General features: G+C 43.5%; 1 protein-coding gene across 7 annotated transcripts in view; it reads right to left on the bottom strand.

The window, feature by feature from the left end:
- Window positions 1-14,925, bottom strand: part of abca2 (ATP-binding cassette, sub-family A (ABC1), member 2) — a 211,041-nt gene that overhangs the window by 138,671 nt on the left and 57,445 nt on the right. For 5 of the 7 annotated variants that reach the window (XR_003296547.1, XM_026322565.1, XM_026322568.1 and 2 more), the window contains 7 exons: window positions 14,096-14,209; window positions 12,503-12,679; window positions 11,872-12,093; window positions 10,251-10,645; window positions 2,716-2,875; window positions 2,062-2,190; window positions 177-344 (listed from right to left, as the gene is read on the bottom strand). Coding sequence is in view for 6 of the 7 variants with exons in the window: in XM_026322565.1 (XP_026178350.1) it covers window positions 177-344; window positions 2,062-2,190; window positions 2,716-2,875; window positions 10,251-10,645; window positions 11,872-12,093; window positions 12,503-12,679; window positions 14,096-14,209 (1,365 nt within the window). In the remaining variant the exon portion in view is untranslated. The remainder of the gene's footprint in view (window positions 1-176; window positions 345-2,061; window positions 2,191-2,715; window positions 2,876-10,250; window positions 10,646-11,871; window positions 12,094-12,502; window positions 12,680-14,095; window positions 14,210-14,925) is intronic. The other 2 variants (XM_026322569.1, XM_026322570.1) reach the window with 1 other exon arrangement.

The raw sequence follows: 14,925 nt of genomic DNA, 5'->3' as shown, positions 1-14,925 counted from the left end.
GTGTTTGGGCCATGTACAGTTGACTTATGTATGTATGTATGTATGTGAGGCATGTCCTGTGTAGCTCGCCTGTTTTAGATCATATTTTATTGGTTGTTGTGATGATAAATAGGTCAGCCTCAAAAACAATTTATGATTGTATCTTTGTAAGGAACCCGGTTGTACACTTTACCAACCTTTGACATGAAATGTGTCCAGCCACAGGCAGCGTTGTCAATGGTGTCCAGCTGTTCTAACAAGGTGGAGGTATTAAGAAGACTGTAGTTTCCTTCCATCAGATTCTGCAACAGCTCACTGTCTGTGCCATTCAGCAACTCAGGGTGCTGCTGAAGCTCTGAAGAAAACTGGATAGAGGGGAGAAAAATGATAAGCCAAAAAAACACTATTACTTGTTTCCTAACGCAAATTCAAGTGGTAAAATATACAGTATCTCACAGAAGTTTGTACACCCCTCACATCTTTGTAAATAGTTTATCATATCTTTTCGTGTGCACTGAAGAAATGACACTTTATACAATGTAAAGTAGTGAGTGTACAGCTTGTATAACAGTATAAATTTGCTGTCCCCTCAAAATAACTCAACACACAGCCATTGATGTCTAAACCGCTGGCAACAAAAGTGAGTACACCCCTAAGTGAAAATGTCCAAATTGGGCCCAATTAGCCATTTTCCCTCCCTGGTGTCATGTGACTCGTTAGTGTTACAAGGTCTCAGGTGTGAATGGGGAGCAGGTGTGTTAAATTTGGTGTTATTGCTCTCTCTCTCTCATACTGGTCACTGGAAGTTCAACATGGCACCTCATGGCAAAGAACTCTCAGAGGATCTGAAAAAAAGAATTGTTTCTCTACATAAAGATGGCCTAGACTATAAGAAGATTGCCAAGACCCAGAAACTGAACTGCAGCACGGTGGCCAAGACCATACAGCGGTTTAACAGGACAGGTTTCACTCAGAACAGGCCTCGCCATGGTCGACCAAAGAAGTTGAGTGCACGTGCTCAGCGTCATATCCAGAGGTTGTCTTTGGGAAATAGACGTATGAGTGCTGCCAGCATTGCTGCAGAGGTTCAAGGGGTGGGGGGTCAGCCTGTTAGTGCTCAGACCATACGCCGCACCACACACTGCATCAAATTGGTCTGCATGGCTGTCGCCCCAAAAGGAAGCCTCTTCTAAAGAAAGAAAGGCACAAGAAAGCCTGCAAACAGTTTGCTGAAGACAAGCAGACTAAGGACATGGATTACTGGAAAGCATGTCCTGTGGTCTGATAAGACCAAGATAAACTTATTTGGTTCAGATGGTGTCAAGCGTGTCTGGCGGCAACCAGGTGAGGAGTACAAAGACAAGTGTGTCTTGCCTACAGTCAAGCATGGTGGTGGGAGTGTCATGGTCTGGGGCTGCATGAGTGCTGCTGGCACTGGGGAGCTACAGTTCATTGAGGAACTTTGGACAGTATTCCAGCATGATAACGACCCCAAACACATCTCCAAGATGACCACTGCCTTGCTGAAGAAGCTGAGGGTAAAGGTGATGGACTGGCCAAGCATGTCTCCAGACCTTAACCTTATTGAGCATTTGTGGGGCATCCTCAAACGGAAGGCGGAGGAGTGCAAGGTCTCTAACATCCACCAGCTCTGTGATGTCATCATGGAGGAGTGGAAGAGGATTCCAGTGGCAACCTGTGAAGCTCTGGTGAACTCTATGCCCAAGAGGGTTATGGCAGTGCTGGAAAATAATGGTGGTCACACAAAATATTGACCCTTTGGGCCAATTTGGACATTTTCACTTAGGGGCGTACCCCACTTTTGTTGCCAGCGGTTTAGACATTAATTGGCTGTGCGTTGAGTTATTTTGAGGGGACAGCAAATTTGCACTGTTATACAAGCTGTACACTCACTACTTTACATTGTAGCAAAGTGTCATTTCTTCAGTGTTGTCACATGAAAAGATATAATAAACTATATGCAAAAATGTGAGGGGTGTACTCACTTCTGTGAGATACTGTAAATGTAAAATAAGTTGTACTGTATCATTTAACTTAAGGTGTATGAGTATGTGAATGTACCTGCTGCAGCCACAGTAGGTGGCTGTGAAGACGGCCCTCCTCTAGAAAAGTCCTAAGTTGGGAGGAGATATTGAGCCACACTCGGGTGTAGTGTGTCACGTTCCCAATGAATGCAAATGTCTCATTTGCCTAAGTGGAAAAAGTTAACAAGTGCAGTTTTTTATATTGAAAGTAACTTGCCCAGCACTGATTGAGAAGCTGGAATAACAGCAGAAGGACTGCAGGTAGTGTCATGTGGTTCAACATTGCTCAAAAACACCCAGTCCTATCACATTTTCACTTGCTTTAACAGACCATGTGTAAAATCTTAGTAAATGCACCTTTCAGGGTAAAATTTTTACCAAATTTGCTGGACCTATTTTGGCATCATGAAATCCACACATTGCAGCAAACAGATTTCATCACAAAACCCTTCTATCTGGGCTGTATGACTAGGCACAGGTATGGACACAATAATAAAGTGTCGGTCTGTGTTGTCTTTCATGTTTTAATTTCTGTCCTGTTGAATTATAGGCTCACCAAGGTAATGGTTGTAAAGTAAATTCAACACAACTTAAATGATACATTGGGATTTCTTCAGTGTGGAGCACAGTGGAAAAGCTGTGCCAGTGGGAGTAATGTGAACAACTCGTACAAATATTGATGACTACTTGCCTTCTGAATCACTTTGTCAACCTGGGAGCCGATGGGGGAGTAGAGGATCTTGGGATTAGTAGTCATCAAGTGAACCAGTAGGCCCAGATTCCTCTGTTCTTTGTTGGTGAATCCCAGAGAACTCATATTCCCCTGCTTCAAAGCCTCAGGCTCAATTATCCTGCAAAAAGAGCCAACTTCACTGCCAAGCCACAGCACATGGGAGTTTATCTGTAGTTATATACGTTATCTGTTACAGGTTGTTAAAATTCATAAAAATCAAATGAAAAACTTCCCAGTCCCATAAAAAAGACCACAAGGTTACTACGTTCCTATTTCAGTACCTGCCATCCCAGTTACCTTGTCTCTCTCTCCTTTTCCCTTAGTGTGTGTTGTGCTGTCTCCCCTGTCCGATTATTTGCAGGTGCGCCACAGAGAGAGGTAGCTACTGATCAACATCACCTGTGACCAATCACTCACCTGCCACGATAAAAGCTCTCCCCACTGTTTTCGCTAGTTCATCCTGTAAACTCCCGCGGTATAGTTTCGCACCAAATCCCATCTGTGAGCTGTATGTTCAGTCACTTACCTTCTGCTTATGCTTCTCCAGATTCCGAGCAGCAGTTGCTTCGGTGGTGCACCTGGTCCTGTGCCCACAAGCTGAGTAGCTTGTGTCATGGATGTACTTTTACTTGAGCTGTGGTTCGAACAGAGTGTTTTGTTGTGTGATCAGAGTTTTTGTCCTGGAACTTTTTTTGTTTGACTTCGACCTCCAGTGATTTATTTTGTTATTTACAATAAACTGTGAACTTGTTCTGAATCTGCACTTGGATTCTCTTTTCCCGCACCTTAACAGAACGAAATGGCCCAAATGCACCCAGCAGATTCCCATCCCGAGGAGCACCTCAGCAGTGCTTTCTCTGCACAAAACGCTGTCCTGGCAACCTTGCTGGGAAGCGTGACACTACACGCTACCACAGCCAGGTCAAAACAAAACAGAAAATGGTGGCACACTTAACACAGGTGATGGAACACATATGAACACTAACTGTGCAGCTCTCATCCATAGTCTCATCAGCTTTTTTTTTTCCTCCAGTGGTATTGGTACCGAACCCAGTGCCCAAGCAGCCAGCCCCGTCCACGTCTCAGACCCAGAGCCCTATCATGGGGATCCTGGGACATGTCGAGGATTCCTGCTCCAATGTTCCAACATCTTTGAGATGCGACCCAGGATTTATCCCCCAGATAAGTGCAAGATTTCGTACATTGTGGGACTTTTATGGGGTCGGGCACTCACTTGGGCATAGGTGGAGTCCTCTTCCCAACCTTTGACCAGTATGTCTTTATCTCAGTTCTTGAAAGTATTCTGGCAGGTCTTCAACCATCCGGACCACGTTGGGAATGCTGCTAAATGACTGCTTACCCTGTGGCAAGGAAACAGGAGCGTATGCGACTGTGAAATGGAGTTCAAGACTATGGCAGAAGACACAGGCTGGGCAGAGCCGGTATTAAGGGAATTATTCAGACAAGGATGAGCCAAGCCTTAAAAGTTGAACTAACCTGTTGGGATGATACACCCAACTTTCCTTCTTTTGTAGATCTGGTGATTAGCCTGGACAAACGGATGAGGGAGAGACGGCGCGAGAAGGTTGGTCTGGCCCGGACTCCTCCAGCTCCCCCGTCCCTGCCAACCCTGACTTAACAGTCCCCTCCCAGGGCCCTGCCAGCACCTCCTACCACACAAATGGACAAAGAAAAACCTAGGTTGGTCGGGCACGGCCTGAGCCCTGAGGAGCGGCAGAAGCTGTACCAGTCGGGATTGTGTTTATATTGTGGTGAGTTGGGTCAACCAGTAAAAACTGTTCGCAACGGCCAAAAGGGCAGCTTATTGGTAGGCCTGGGGGTACTAATGAGCTCGGGTGCCTGACCAAACGGTCTGCCCCAGAATTAGCTTGTCAGCCATGCTCATGGTCGGCCAACAGACATGACAGTCTGCCCTGGTCGAGACGGGGTGGTCAACAACTTTTTAGACTAGGGCCCTTTCGTTGCCCCCACAAAGGTCCTATGATTGCGCCATCGAAATCCTCCGTGGCACGGCTCTGCTCTCCTGCAGGCTGTACAGCCTGTTGTGCCTGGAGAGGCAGTCGATGGAACAGTACATAAGAGAATCTCTTGCATCAGGTATTATTCGGCCCTCATCGTCATTATGATTCATAACTGGTACCCGCTCCCCCTGCTTTCATCAGCCTTTGATCTGTTGCAGGGGGGTTTTCCAAACTGTACCTCCGTAATGCGTATCATCTGATTCGGATCAGGGAGGGCGATTAGTGGAAGACGGTGTTTAAAACACCGCTTGGGAACTTTGAGTAAATGGCCTCACCAACACCCCCGCCCATCTTCCAGTCATTTATTAATGATGTCCTCCGAGATGTCTTGAATAGGTTTGTTTTCATCTATTTAGACAATATACTGATTTTCTCATGGATTCTGCAGGAGCACAGAGAACAGGTGCACCTGGTGCTCCAGCACCTGCTGGAAAATCCTTTATTTGTGAAAGCTGAGAAATGCGAGTTTCACCGTTCATTTGTCCCATTTCTCGGCCTAATTATTGAGAGTGACAAAGTTAGAGCTGACCCTTAGAAAAATTAGCACAGTGGCCGAGTGGCCATGACCCGCGACCCGACATCAGGTACAAGAATTCCTGGGCTTTGCCAATTTTTACCACCACTGTATTAGGAGCCTCAGCAGCGTGGTCCAGCCTCTCACCAGACTCACGTACCCCAAGGCGTTCTTTGCCTGGTCCCTGGAAGCTGAAGTGGCCTTCTCTGAGATAAAGTCACACTTCACTTCGGCCCCCATCCTCCTGCAGCCAAACCCACAGCACCAGTTTACCTTGGATGTGGGGGGGCCATCTTGTCCCAGTGTTCCAAGACAGATAAAAACTTACACCCCTGTGACTTTTTCTCTCTGCAGTTATCCCCTGCCGAGTGTAATTACGACGTGGGCAATAAAAAACTACTTGCAATAAAGTTGGCTTTAGAGGAGGAACAGGCTGGAAGAAGCAGAACATCCTTTTATTGTGTGGACTGACCATAGGAACTTGACCTACCTGCAGGCTGCCAAGCTGCCGAATGCGCGGCAGGCACGGTGGGCCTTGTTCTTTAACAGATTCCAGTTCACTGTTACCTACCGCCTGGGATCTCGCAACACCAAGCCCAATGCACTCTCCCACCAGCTTGCTTCCACAGATCCTCCACGCCAATCCTGCCTCCCCGCTGTGTGGTAGCAGTGGTGGCCTGGAAAATTGAGGATCAGGTAAAGCAAGCCGTTTAACAGATTTTTTTTATGCCCAGTTCTGTCCATACCCAGGTACCAATGGGCCTATGAATCCAAGCTCACTTGCCACCCCAGTATCGCCCACACCAACGACCTGGTTCAGCAGAGATTCTGGTGGCCATTCCTAGACAAGGAGGTCCGGGACTTTGTGTCAACCTGTTCGGTGTGACCTGTTAGGTGTGTGCGCGAAGAAAGGCTTCGCATCGACCGGCAGCCAGACGACTACACTCCTTACCAGTACCTGATCACATTACCTACCTGATCACACACTACCTGATCACATATAACCCTCGACTTCATCACAGGACTCCCACCGTCACAAGATACCAACATAATCCTCGTGTCTGACCGAGGCACACAGTTCATCTCCCAGGTATGGAAGGCATTCTGCAGGAGCCTAGGAGCCACTGTGAACCTAACGTTTCCACCCCGAGTCCAATGGCCAATCAGAACATGTGAACCAGGACCTGGAAGCAACACTGCGCTGTGTGACAGCATCTTGCCCCACCTCCTGGAGTAAGTACTTACCATGGATTGAATATGCTCATAACACACAGTTAAGCTCTGCCACTGGACTAACCCCTTTTGAAGCCTCCCTAGGCTATCAGTCCCCACTGTTTGAGGCCCAAGAACAGGAAGTGGAGATCCCATCTGTGCAGCACCATCTCCGCTGTTGCCAAAAAGCATGGAGACTCACGCAGGTGGCTCTCCGAAGAACGGTGGAGCAGAACCGACGACTGGCAGACTGCCGGAGGTCACCAATCAGTCTGGCTGTCCATGTGCCATATCCCTCTGAGGACAGAACCCCAAAAACTCATCCCCCAGTATATTGGACCCTTCCTTATTGAGAGACTCATAAACCCAGTTAAGATCCGGCTCCGCCTCCCCTCTGATATGAGAATCCATCTCAGGTGAAGCCCGTATCTGCCAGCCCTCTGCACCCCTCAGTCAACCTTCCGCCTCCGCCCCGGCTCATGCACCGGCATACACAGTACAGCAACTACTGGACGTCCGCTGCAGAGGAAGGTTACCAGGACTGTCAATTTACCAGTACCCCATCAAATGGAAGAGCTATGGACCCGAGGAAAGGTCATGGGTGTCTCGCTTCACTATCCTGGACCCTACCTTGGTCCGGGATTTTCATCAGAGGTATTCCAACAAATCTGGTGGTCGCCAAGTGGCGACTGTAAGGGCGGGGGTACTGTCATGAGGGCGGCAGTACCTGCCCTCCCAGTTACCTTGTGTCTCTCTGCTTTTCCCTTAGTGTGAGTTGTGCTGTCTCCCCTGTCTGATTATTTGCAGATGTGCCACGGAGAGCAGTAGCTGCTAATGAACATCACCTGCAACCTTTCACGATAAAAGCTGCGGTCTCCCTCTCCGTTTTCACCAGTTCATCCTGCTAACTCCTGCGGTTTAGTTTTGCACCAGAACCCGTCTGTGAGCTGTATGTTCAGTCACTTACCTTCTGCTTCTGCTGGTTCCGAACGACAGTTGCTTCCATGGTGCGCCTGGTCCAGTCCCCACGAGCTGAGTAGCTTGTGTTGTGGATATACTTTTACCTGAGCTGTGGTTCGACCGGAGTGCTTCGTCACAGTCACAGCTTGTGATTGCCAGCGTTTTTGGAGTTTTTTCTGTTTTACTTCGACGTGCACTGATTTTTTTGTTATTTACAATAAACTGTGAACTCGTTCTGAATCTGCACTTGGATCCTCTTTTCTCGCACCTCAACAACTGTCTGTCTGATACGTGAGTCCAATGCATAGAATGGATTTACGTGGTTAATTACAACTTTAGCAAGCATTTTAATGTCTAGTTAATTGCTAAAATGAAGGATGGAAGCACAGCCAGGTTGTAAAAAAGCCAGTTCATCTGAGTTATTTGTGTGTGTTCCCTTCGGGTACTACACTTTGGCTTGGTTTTCTCTTTTTTTAAGCTACATTAATCCACAAATTAAAATCATATATTTAATTTGGTCTTTATAGACCAATTTTGGTTTAGTTGTGGGATCTAATGCTCTAAAATTAAATTACCTTTCCCACTACTAAAAGGCATGAAATCTTGATGTCATCTTCATCGTCATCAACTCAGAAGAATTAAGCTTTAGGAGTATGTCACCAAACAATAATATATCTGAAGTGCACCCCCTTCTCACTGAGAAACACAAACATTGCAATACACTCTGTTCTATCCAGCAGACTAAACTATTATAGTGCTGTCCACTCTGGACTACCTAAACTAAAAAGTTATAAATTAATTTAATCAATCTAATTCAGAACTCTGCTACTCACATGCTTACTAGAACCAGATCGAGAGAGTACATCACACCGATTTTAATGACCTCACATTAGATGCCAGTCCATTTTCGGATTTATTGTCTTTATTTAAGCCCCTCATACTCTTTCGCCTGCCCACTTCTAGGCATGGCTATAATATATGACCCAGAAATGGCTACTCAGGCACCCTGGTATGAATCTTTTAGTTGTTCCAAACAGGACAAAATCCTCTGGTATAGCAGCTTACATTTCTATAGTCTGGACCAGCAGAACAGTCTGTCCATTATGTTTTACTGTATTGCTGTGAAAGTTTCATCCATTTTGTTATTGCCTTTTATATATTTTACTTTGAAATTCTATTTTGTTCTACTATATTTATTTCATTATTACATTTGTATTGTTTTTTTCTTGTATGTGGTCGTTTCAAATAACTCTAATTTATCAGTAATCTGCAAAACTGTTTGGATTGCACTAAGCCATATGAAAGGTGCAACACAAATAAAGACTGATTATTAGGTCATTATGGCAAACAGTTGCAAACAATACTTACACAGTACAGTACTTACAGTACCAGAGAGCCAAAGCAACGTTAGCATTCATTGGGTTTTGTGCCTGATGAAGGTAAAGCTTGCTTTCTTTTTAGTTCCTGCAAAGTCCTGAGAAAACAATCTGGGTGTCTGGTTGCTAAATTCTCCAGTATGGTAATCACTAATTCTCTGCTGTTTGCAGTTGACCAGGTAGTGTACAGTGGGTTTGTCAGAGCTTTTTCACCAGAAAGACCTGGCAGGTTGTAGAAGATAAACGGTTCCACTGAGTTGATGGAAACTGTTTGTATAACAATATTCTGTGTGATTTGTCAATAGGTCAAATCTAGTGCTTTGACCAAATGTTCACACAGAAACACTGGTTGATCCAGCTTTAAAATTTTCCAAATTATCTGACTGTTTTTGGTCTTTTTTGCAATGGCATAGTTTTCTACAATTAAAATGGAAGTTAAGATTTTATTTTCATATACAGTGGGTACGGAAAGTATTCAGACCCCTTTAAATTTTTCACTCTTTGTGTCATTGCAGCCATTTGCCAAAATCAACAAAGTTCATTTTATTTCTCATTAATGTACATGTTGTGGGGGTGTTTTTCAGCTGCAGGGACAGGACGACTGGTTGCACTTCAAGGAAAGATGAATGTGGCCAAGTACAGAGATATCTTGGAAGAAAACCTCTTCCAGAGTGCTCAGGACCTCAGACTGGGCCGAAGGTTCACCTTTCAACAGGACAATGACCCTAAGCACACAGCTAAAATAACAAAGGAGTGGCATCAGAACAACTCTGTGACCCTTCTTGACTGGCCCAACCAGAGCCCTGACCTAAACCCAATTGAGCTTCTCTGGAGAGACCTGAAAATGGCTGTCCACCAACGTTCACCATCCAACCTGACAGAACTGGAGAGGATCTGCAAGGAAGAATGGCAGAGGATCCCCAAATCCAGGTGTGAAAAACTTGTTGCATCATTCCCAAGAAGACTCATGGCTGTACTAAGGGTGCTTCTACTCAATACTGAGCACAGGGTCTGAATACTTATGACCATGTGATATTTCAGTTTTTCTTTTTTAATAAATTTGCAAAAATTTCTTCATTTCTGTTTTTTTCTGTCAAGATGGGGTGCTGAGTGTACATTAATGAGAAATAAAATGAACTTTTTTGATTTTGGCAAATGGCTGCAATGACACAAAGAGTGAAAAATATAAAGGGGTCTGAATACTTTCCGTTCCCACTGTATGTTACAAATGGTGGTTACAACAACCAAGGATTTTAATAAGCAGAAAAAAATAATTAAATTCTAAACATGCTTCTCTCTGGCTCAGTTCATTTTTTTTCCACAATAAAGTGAGAAAAATGTTCTTCATGAGGAAATAGCTATCATTATGTCATATTTTAATTTCATCACCTCTCTTGTCTCACCCACCGGTTGTTCCCACACAGAATCGGCTGCAGTCCGGCCCACAGTTGTACAAATGCTGAAAACTGGGAATGAGGATTGTCTGCTTCCGTCTTTCCTTTCCATCCACCTGCTCTTCCACCTCCATCTACTCCTTCCATCCCTTCCTCTCCAGAGATGTCAGTTGTGTTGGTTCCCCAGATGGTGGTGTTAAGGGGCGAGGTCATGTTAGGAGAGAAGGCTGGAGATCGACCAGCACAGGCTCCTTTGGGCAGAAGTCGGGCCAGGCCAGAGAGCAGGTCCACATCCTTGAGAAGCCTCTCTACATCAGCCAGGTCCTTCAATAAGACCCCAAGGTAGGACTGATAAAGAGGGACCAAAGAGTTGGGCTGTTCCAGGTGAAGCTGGTTGGATAAGGGTGGAGGAGGAGAAGAAATTAATGTAGAGGGCAGAGTGTTAGTGTGCAAATAAAGCATACTCCAAACTTGCAGGAAAGAGAGTGGGTCATCCACTGATCACAGGGTTGGTGGTAAAATCCCCAGCTCATATTGACCATATTAGAGATTTGGGCAAGACATCCATCCACCCATTATCTATATCCGTTTATTCCTATTTAGGGTCACAGGTATTTGCTTGAGCCTATCCCAGTTCTCTTTGAGTTAAAGGCAGGGGTACACCCAGGACAGGTCTAGCCAACACAGTGAATCCCAAATGGTTTCCAGTGGTCTGACCAGCAGCTTTCATTGTAGCTTGTTGCCATTAGTCTGAAAGTGTCTGTGTGGTGAATCACAGCAAATGGTAAAGGGACAAAATAAAATATAAACACAGCCACTTTACCATTTTATTGTTTAGTCAAACAGGATAGCTCAGTGTCTCGTATTTTTTAAGCTCACTAACTATTTTTTAGTGTTTCAATGTAATTGTTTCCTTTTTTTATTTCAAGGTTTTGTTTTCAATGGCCATTATTATTTTCACTTCCCCAACATAAAGTCAATGTGCTGGTAGGATTTTCTCTTCTGCAAGGAAGTGCCTTCAAGAACATTAGGAGAGGAATTATTCAGACTACTCAGTGTGTTCATGATGAAGCTGGGCTGAGCTGGTAAAATGTGTGTTTTGACGTAGTGGCTGCAGCTGACTGGACTAATGTGAAACTGCATCATACCATCACAATAGTTTTATAGGTTTAAATCTTTGACTTCCAAGCTGTATAGATCTGTTGTTCTCCTCCTAATAAAAAACATAAATATCTTTTTTTTTCTGTTACCTTCACATTTCACTTGTGTATTGTTGTCTATGTGAGATATATTTACTTAATTCAACTTTCCCTAAAACATCTGGGCTAATAAATAATTTCTACAAAGACACTGTAATTGACCAAATATCAATCAAATTTGAAGCAAACAATTAAAAAAACAAAAATGAACTGTTTCATGAGCATCTAGTGTCTCAGTGGTAAACACAACACACTGGTTTGACCTAATTTGAGCAGAGACAGAATGAGGATTTTAACATATTTTTAGCATATTGCTTCACAAACAATTTCTTATATGGAAACATACAGACAAACTGACAAAAACACCATGGGTACCTGATGACACCAGTGAATCTGTAGCAAATCTTTTTGCAGTACCTTTTCAGTAACACTTTGTGTGATGAGCTGCTCTCTCAGCTTGAGACTCAACTGCCTGAAGTGTTCTGACCTCTGACCTTCCCCTCCACTGCACACTGCACTGTGATAGGCCTGTAGCACTGGCCGCTGCTTCTCAGACACCAAAAGGATTTTACTGAGTTCACTGGGTCCATCCTGTCTACAGGTGAGGGCCTCCAACATGGGTCCAGTTAGAAGGACGCCCTGTGGAAGACAGCATTAGTTCAAGTGATATCATTGTAAATGATATCAATGTAAATACAAGGGGAAGGGGAATCAATCAAATTTCACCTACTATAATACTACAAAAATCAACTGGTAAGTTTTTTTTATTTTCCAGATTTGCAGTAATGGCCTATGGGCAGTAAAGCAGCTATGTGCCCATGGGATGTTCACATAGATGTTTTTCTTCCCCATCTCAGTACCTGGATGGAGTAAGAATTTGGTGACCTTCCACAGCCCTTAAGTATAGCAGAGCAGAGGTCTGATCAGGAAGAATAGCTTCAGATCAGTGTCATAGCTTTGCTGCTTCTAAGGTTTCATATTAGGTTAAACAGCCAGTCTTTGAATTTAAATGTAAACCATGGCTCAGAGCATCTGGAAGCAAATATACCTCCACCTCCTTCAGGCCATGCTGGTCATTTCCCAGATCTCCTTTAAATTGTGTGAGGCCTAAAGCCTGGGACATCAGTCTGAGCAGACCCTGCCTGTGAGCTCCTTTCAACTGGTCACATAAAGCTTTGTGTAGAAGACCTCCATGCAGACTGTGAACATCTCCCAGCAGCTTCTCCTAGGGATGGACATTGGAGCAGAAGAGGCAAGTGCAGACATCGTTGTTAAGGAGAAAATGCACACTGCCACAGCAGTGACTAAATACAATACATCATTACACCAGTGAATACAACTGTAATAATTGTAAAAGGATTTATGTCATGGAACTACATGTGTGCTTGCCTTTGGTCATTAAATTAAGTCATATTGTATCATCAGTATTGCGTCAGACTTTCTGCTAGTGTGAACACTTAGATCATCATTATTGTTTATTTGAAAATTTATCACTGGCCTGAAATTATATGACATGAGTTGTGGATGCACCTCTAGAAAGCATTTATTATGCCACAGTATTCTAGTTTCTAACCCAAAACCCAGCTAACATATGCACATTTCTTAAATACAGAATAAGGAATTATCTTGATTTCTGAAAGAAGTATACACTGGCAGACTTCCTCTTCCATTCCATAGGAAAGTGTAATTTATCAGAAATGGTCTTACCTGGTCTTAACTTTATAGTGGTAGCGTATCGTGTGAAAACTCTAAAACCCCAGTCAGATGCCTTTTTACAGTGGGGCTAACCCTGTCATTTGAATTAGTCAAACACAGCTGCAACTAAAAACATGGTGCATGCCAGCTTATGGGCTTTGCTTACTGAAAACTAAATTCATGTTGCATACCGAGCACTTATGCACACTCCTTTTTATATCCGATAATTTTTTAGAAAACTCAACTTCCAGAGAAATCACTTTTGTCACAAGGCCCTAAGCTTTCCAATATTGTTCACTAGTGAACTACTGTGTTTGATCAGATCAAATCCCAACAGTTTAGATCTCACTGAATTGACTCTTCACTTGCTCTACATCAAGACTGATGACAGAATCACTTTAGGCTGAGTAAGAGTAAGCAAGAAGTATCTAATACAATATCGGACTTCCCTTAAGTGGATTGTATCACTTCCATTTCATCACACGAGCTGCTCCACAGCTTGTAATTAATGACAGCAGTATACAGTGGTCTCACTGATTTCACCTGATGTCAATGTCTGAGCAATGACTGATCAGGGCATGTGCAGGGAATTTTGTATTTGCTCTGACTCATTTGTCAGCAATTTAAATGCCTGGCTGGAGCATACTGTACCTCCTCAGTTCAGCAGCCTCTCTCATCAACAGCCACCAGTGGCAACTTTCCAAAGATTATAAAATTAACAGACTTAAATTATGCATTTTTTAGTAAGTAATGATCTGCACTTCTAGCATTTTTTTACTTTTAATTTGACTTATTCTAATTTAACTTAGACTAATTAAAAATATAATTCTTCAGAGGTCTCCACGTTGTCAACATGATTGCTACAGTTTGTGATGTAACTAACTGTTCTGGTATGTGGCACTGTGTGTGCACCTGTCTAAGTTTGAGTCTGTGTGTATGATGTTACCTCCACATGCAGAACTCTATCTCCAGGTTTATGTCTGGTGTCTTTTGCCCCCTGGATCCAACTTTGTGTCATACTTCCATCTCTGAGAGCTGTACCAAATATAAGATTGTATACCTACAGGACATACACACATCACATCATATATGGACATGAATATGACATTCACCAGGAATACACATGTTGTACTTGCTTGTGCTCAGTGACCTTGAGTCAATCTCACTGGCATCAATACCATAGTAGAATCAAACTTTACTTTTGTCCAATCACATGACGGCTGGTTAATAAATACAGATTGAAAGTAAAATATTGAGAAAAACATGAATAAAGCTTTTGGGTGATTTTAGAAATGTTTATAGATGTGTGGCTCTACTAAATAAAGTGAAATTGTCTCAGAACATGGGAGCTTATGCTGTTTATGCCACAAGGTTGAACTAAAATAAAGGTCTTAATATTCACAGTTGAGTGTAAGCACACCATGTCTGTAAGTTCATCTTCTATCACTGACCACTGTCATTAAGAGAAAGCATTCATACAGTAGATTCAGTGTTTATAAATCTTAATGTTTACTGCTGTTTACTTAATTTACTCCATAAAGCTGCAGTGAGCTTAACACATCACTGAATGTTTAAATCTATGTAAACTTTACTTCATTCAGCTCTGACTGAGAAATGAAGGTGCAGAGAACATCTGAAGTTTAAGTGTTTGCTCGTTTGATATGCTATCGGATCAAAAGCTTTTTATAGTTTATCTAAGCAGCTACAATCGAAACTGGAACGAAAAGCCAGTAATCATAGACAGGAGGGAGCTGTTTGTAACAATGCTAACAGTCA

This window comes from Mastacembelus armatus, chromosome 9, assembly GCF_900324485.2.
Source record: "Mastacembelus armatus chromosome 9, fMasArm1.2, whole genome shotgun sequence".
NCBI classification, from domain to species: domain Eukaryota; kingdom Metazoa; phylum Chordata; class Actinopteri; order Synbranchiformes; family Mastacembelidae; genus Mastacembelus; species Mastacembelus armatus.
The sequence above is the reverse complement of the archived record's forward strand: the minus strand, read 5'-3'. Positions and strand labels throughout refer to the sequence as shown.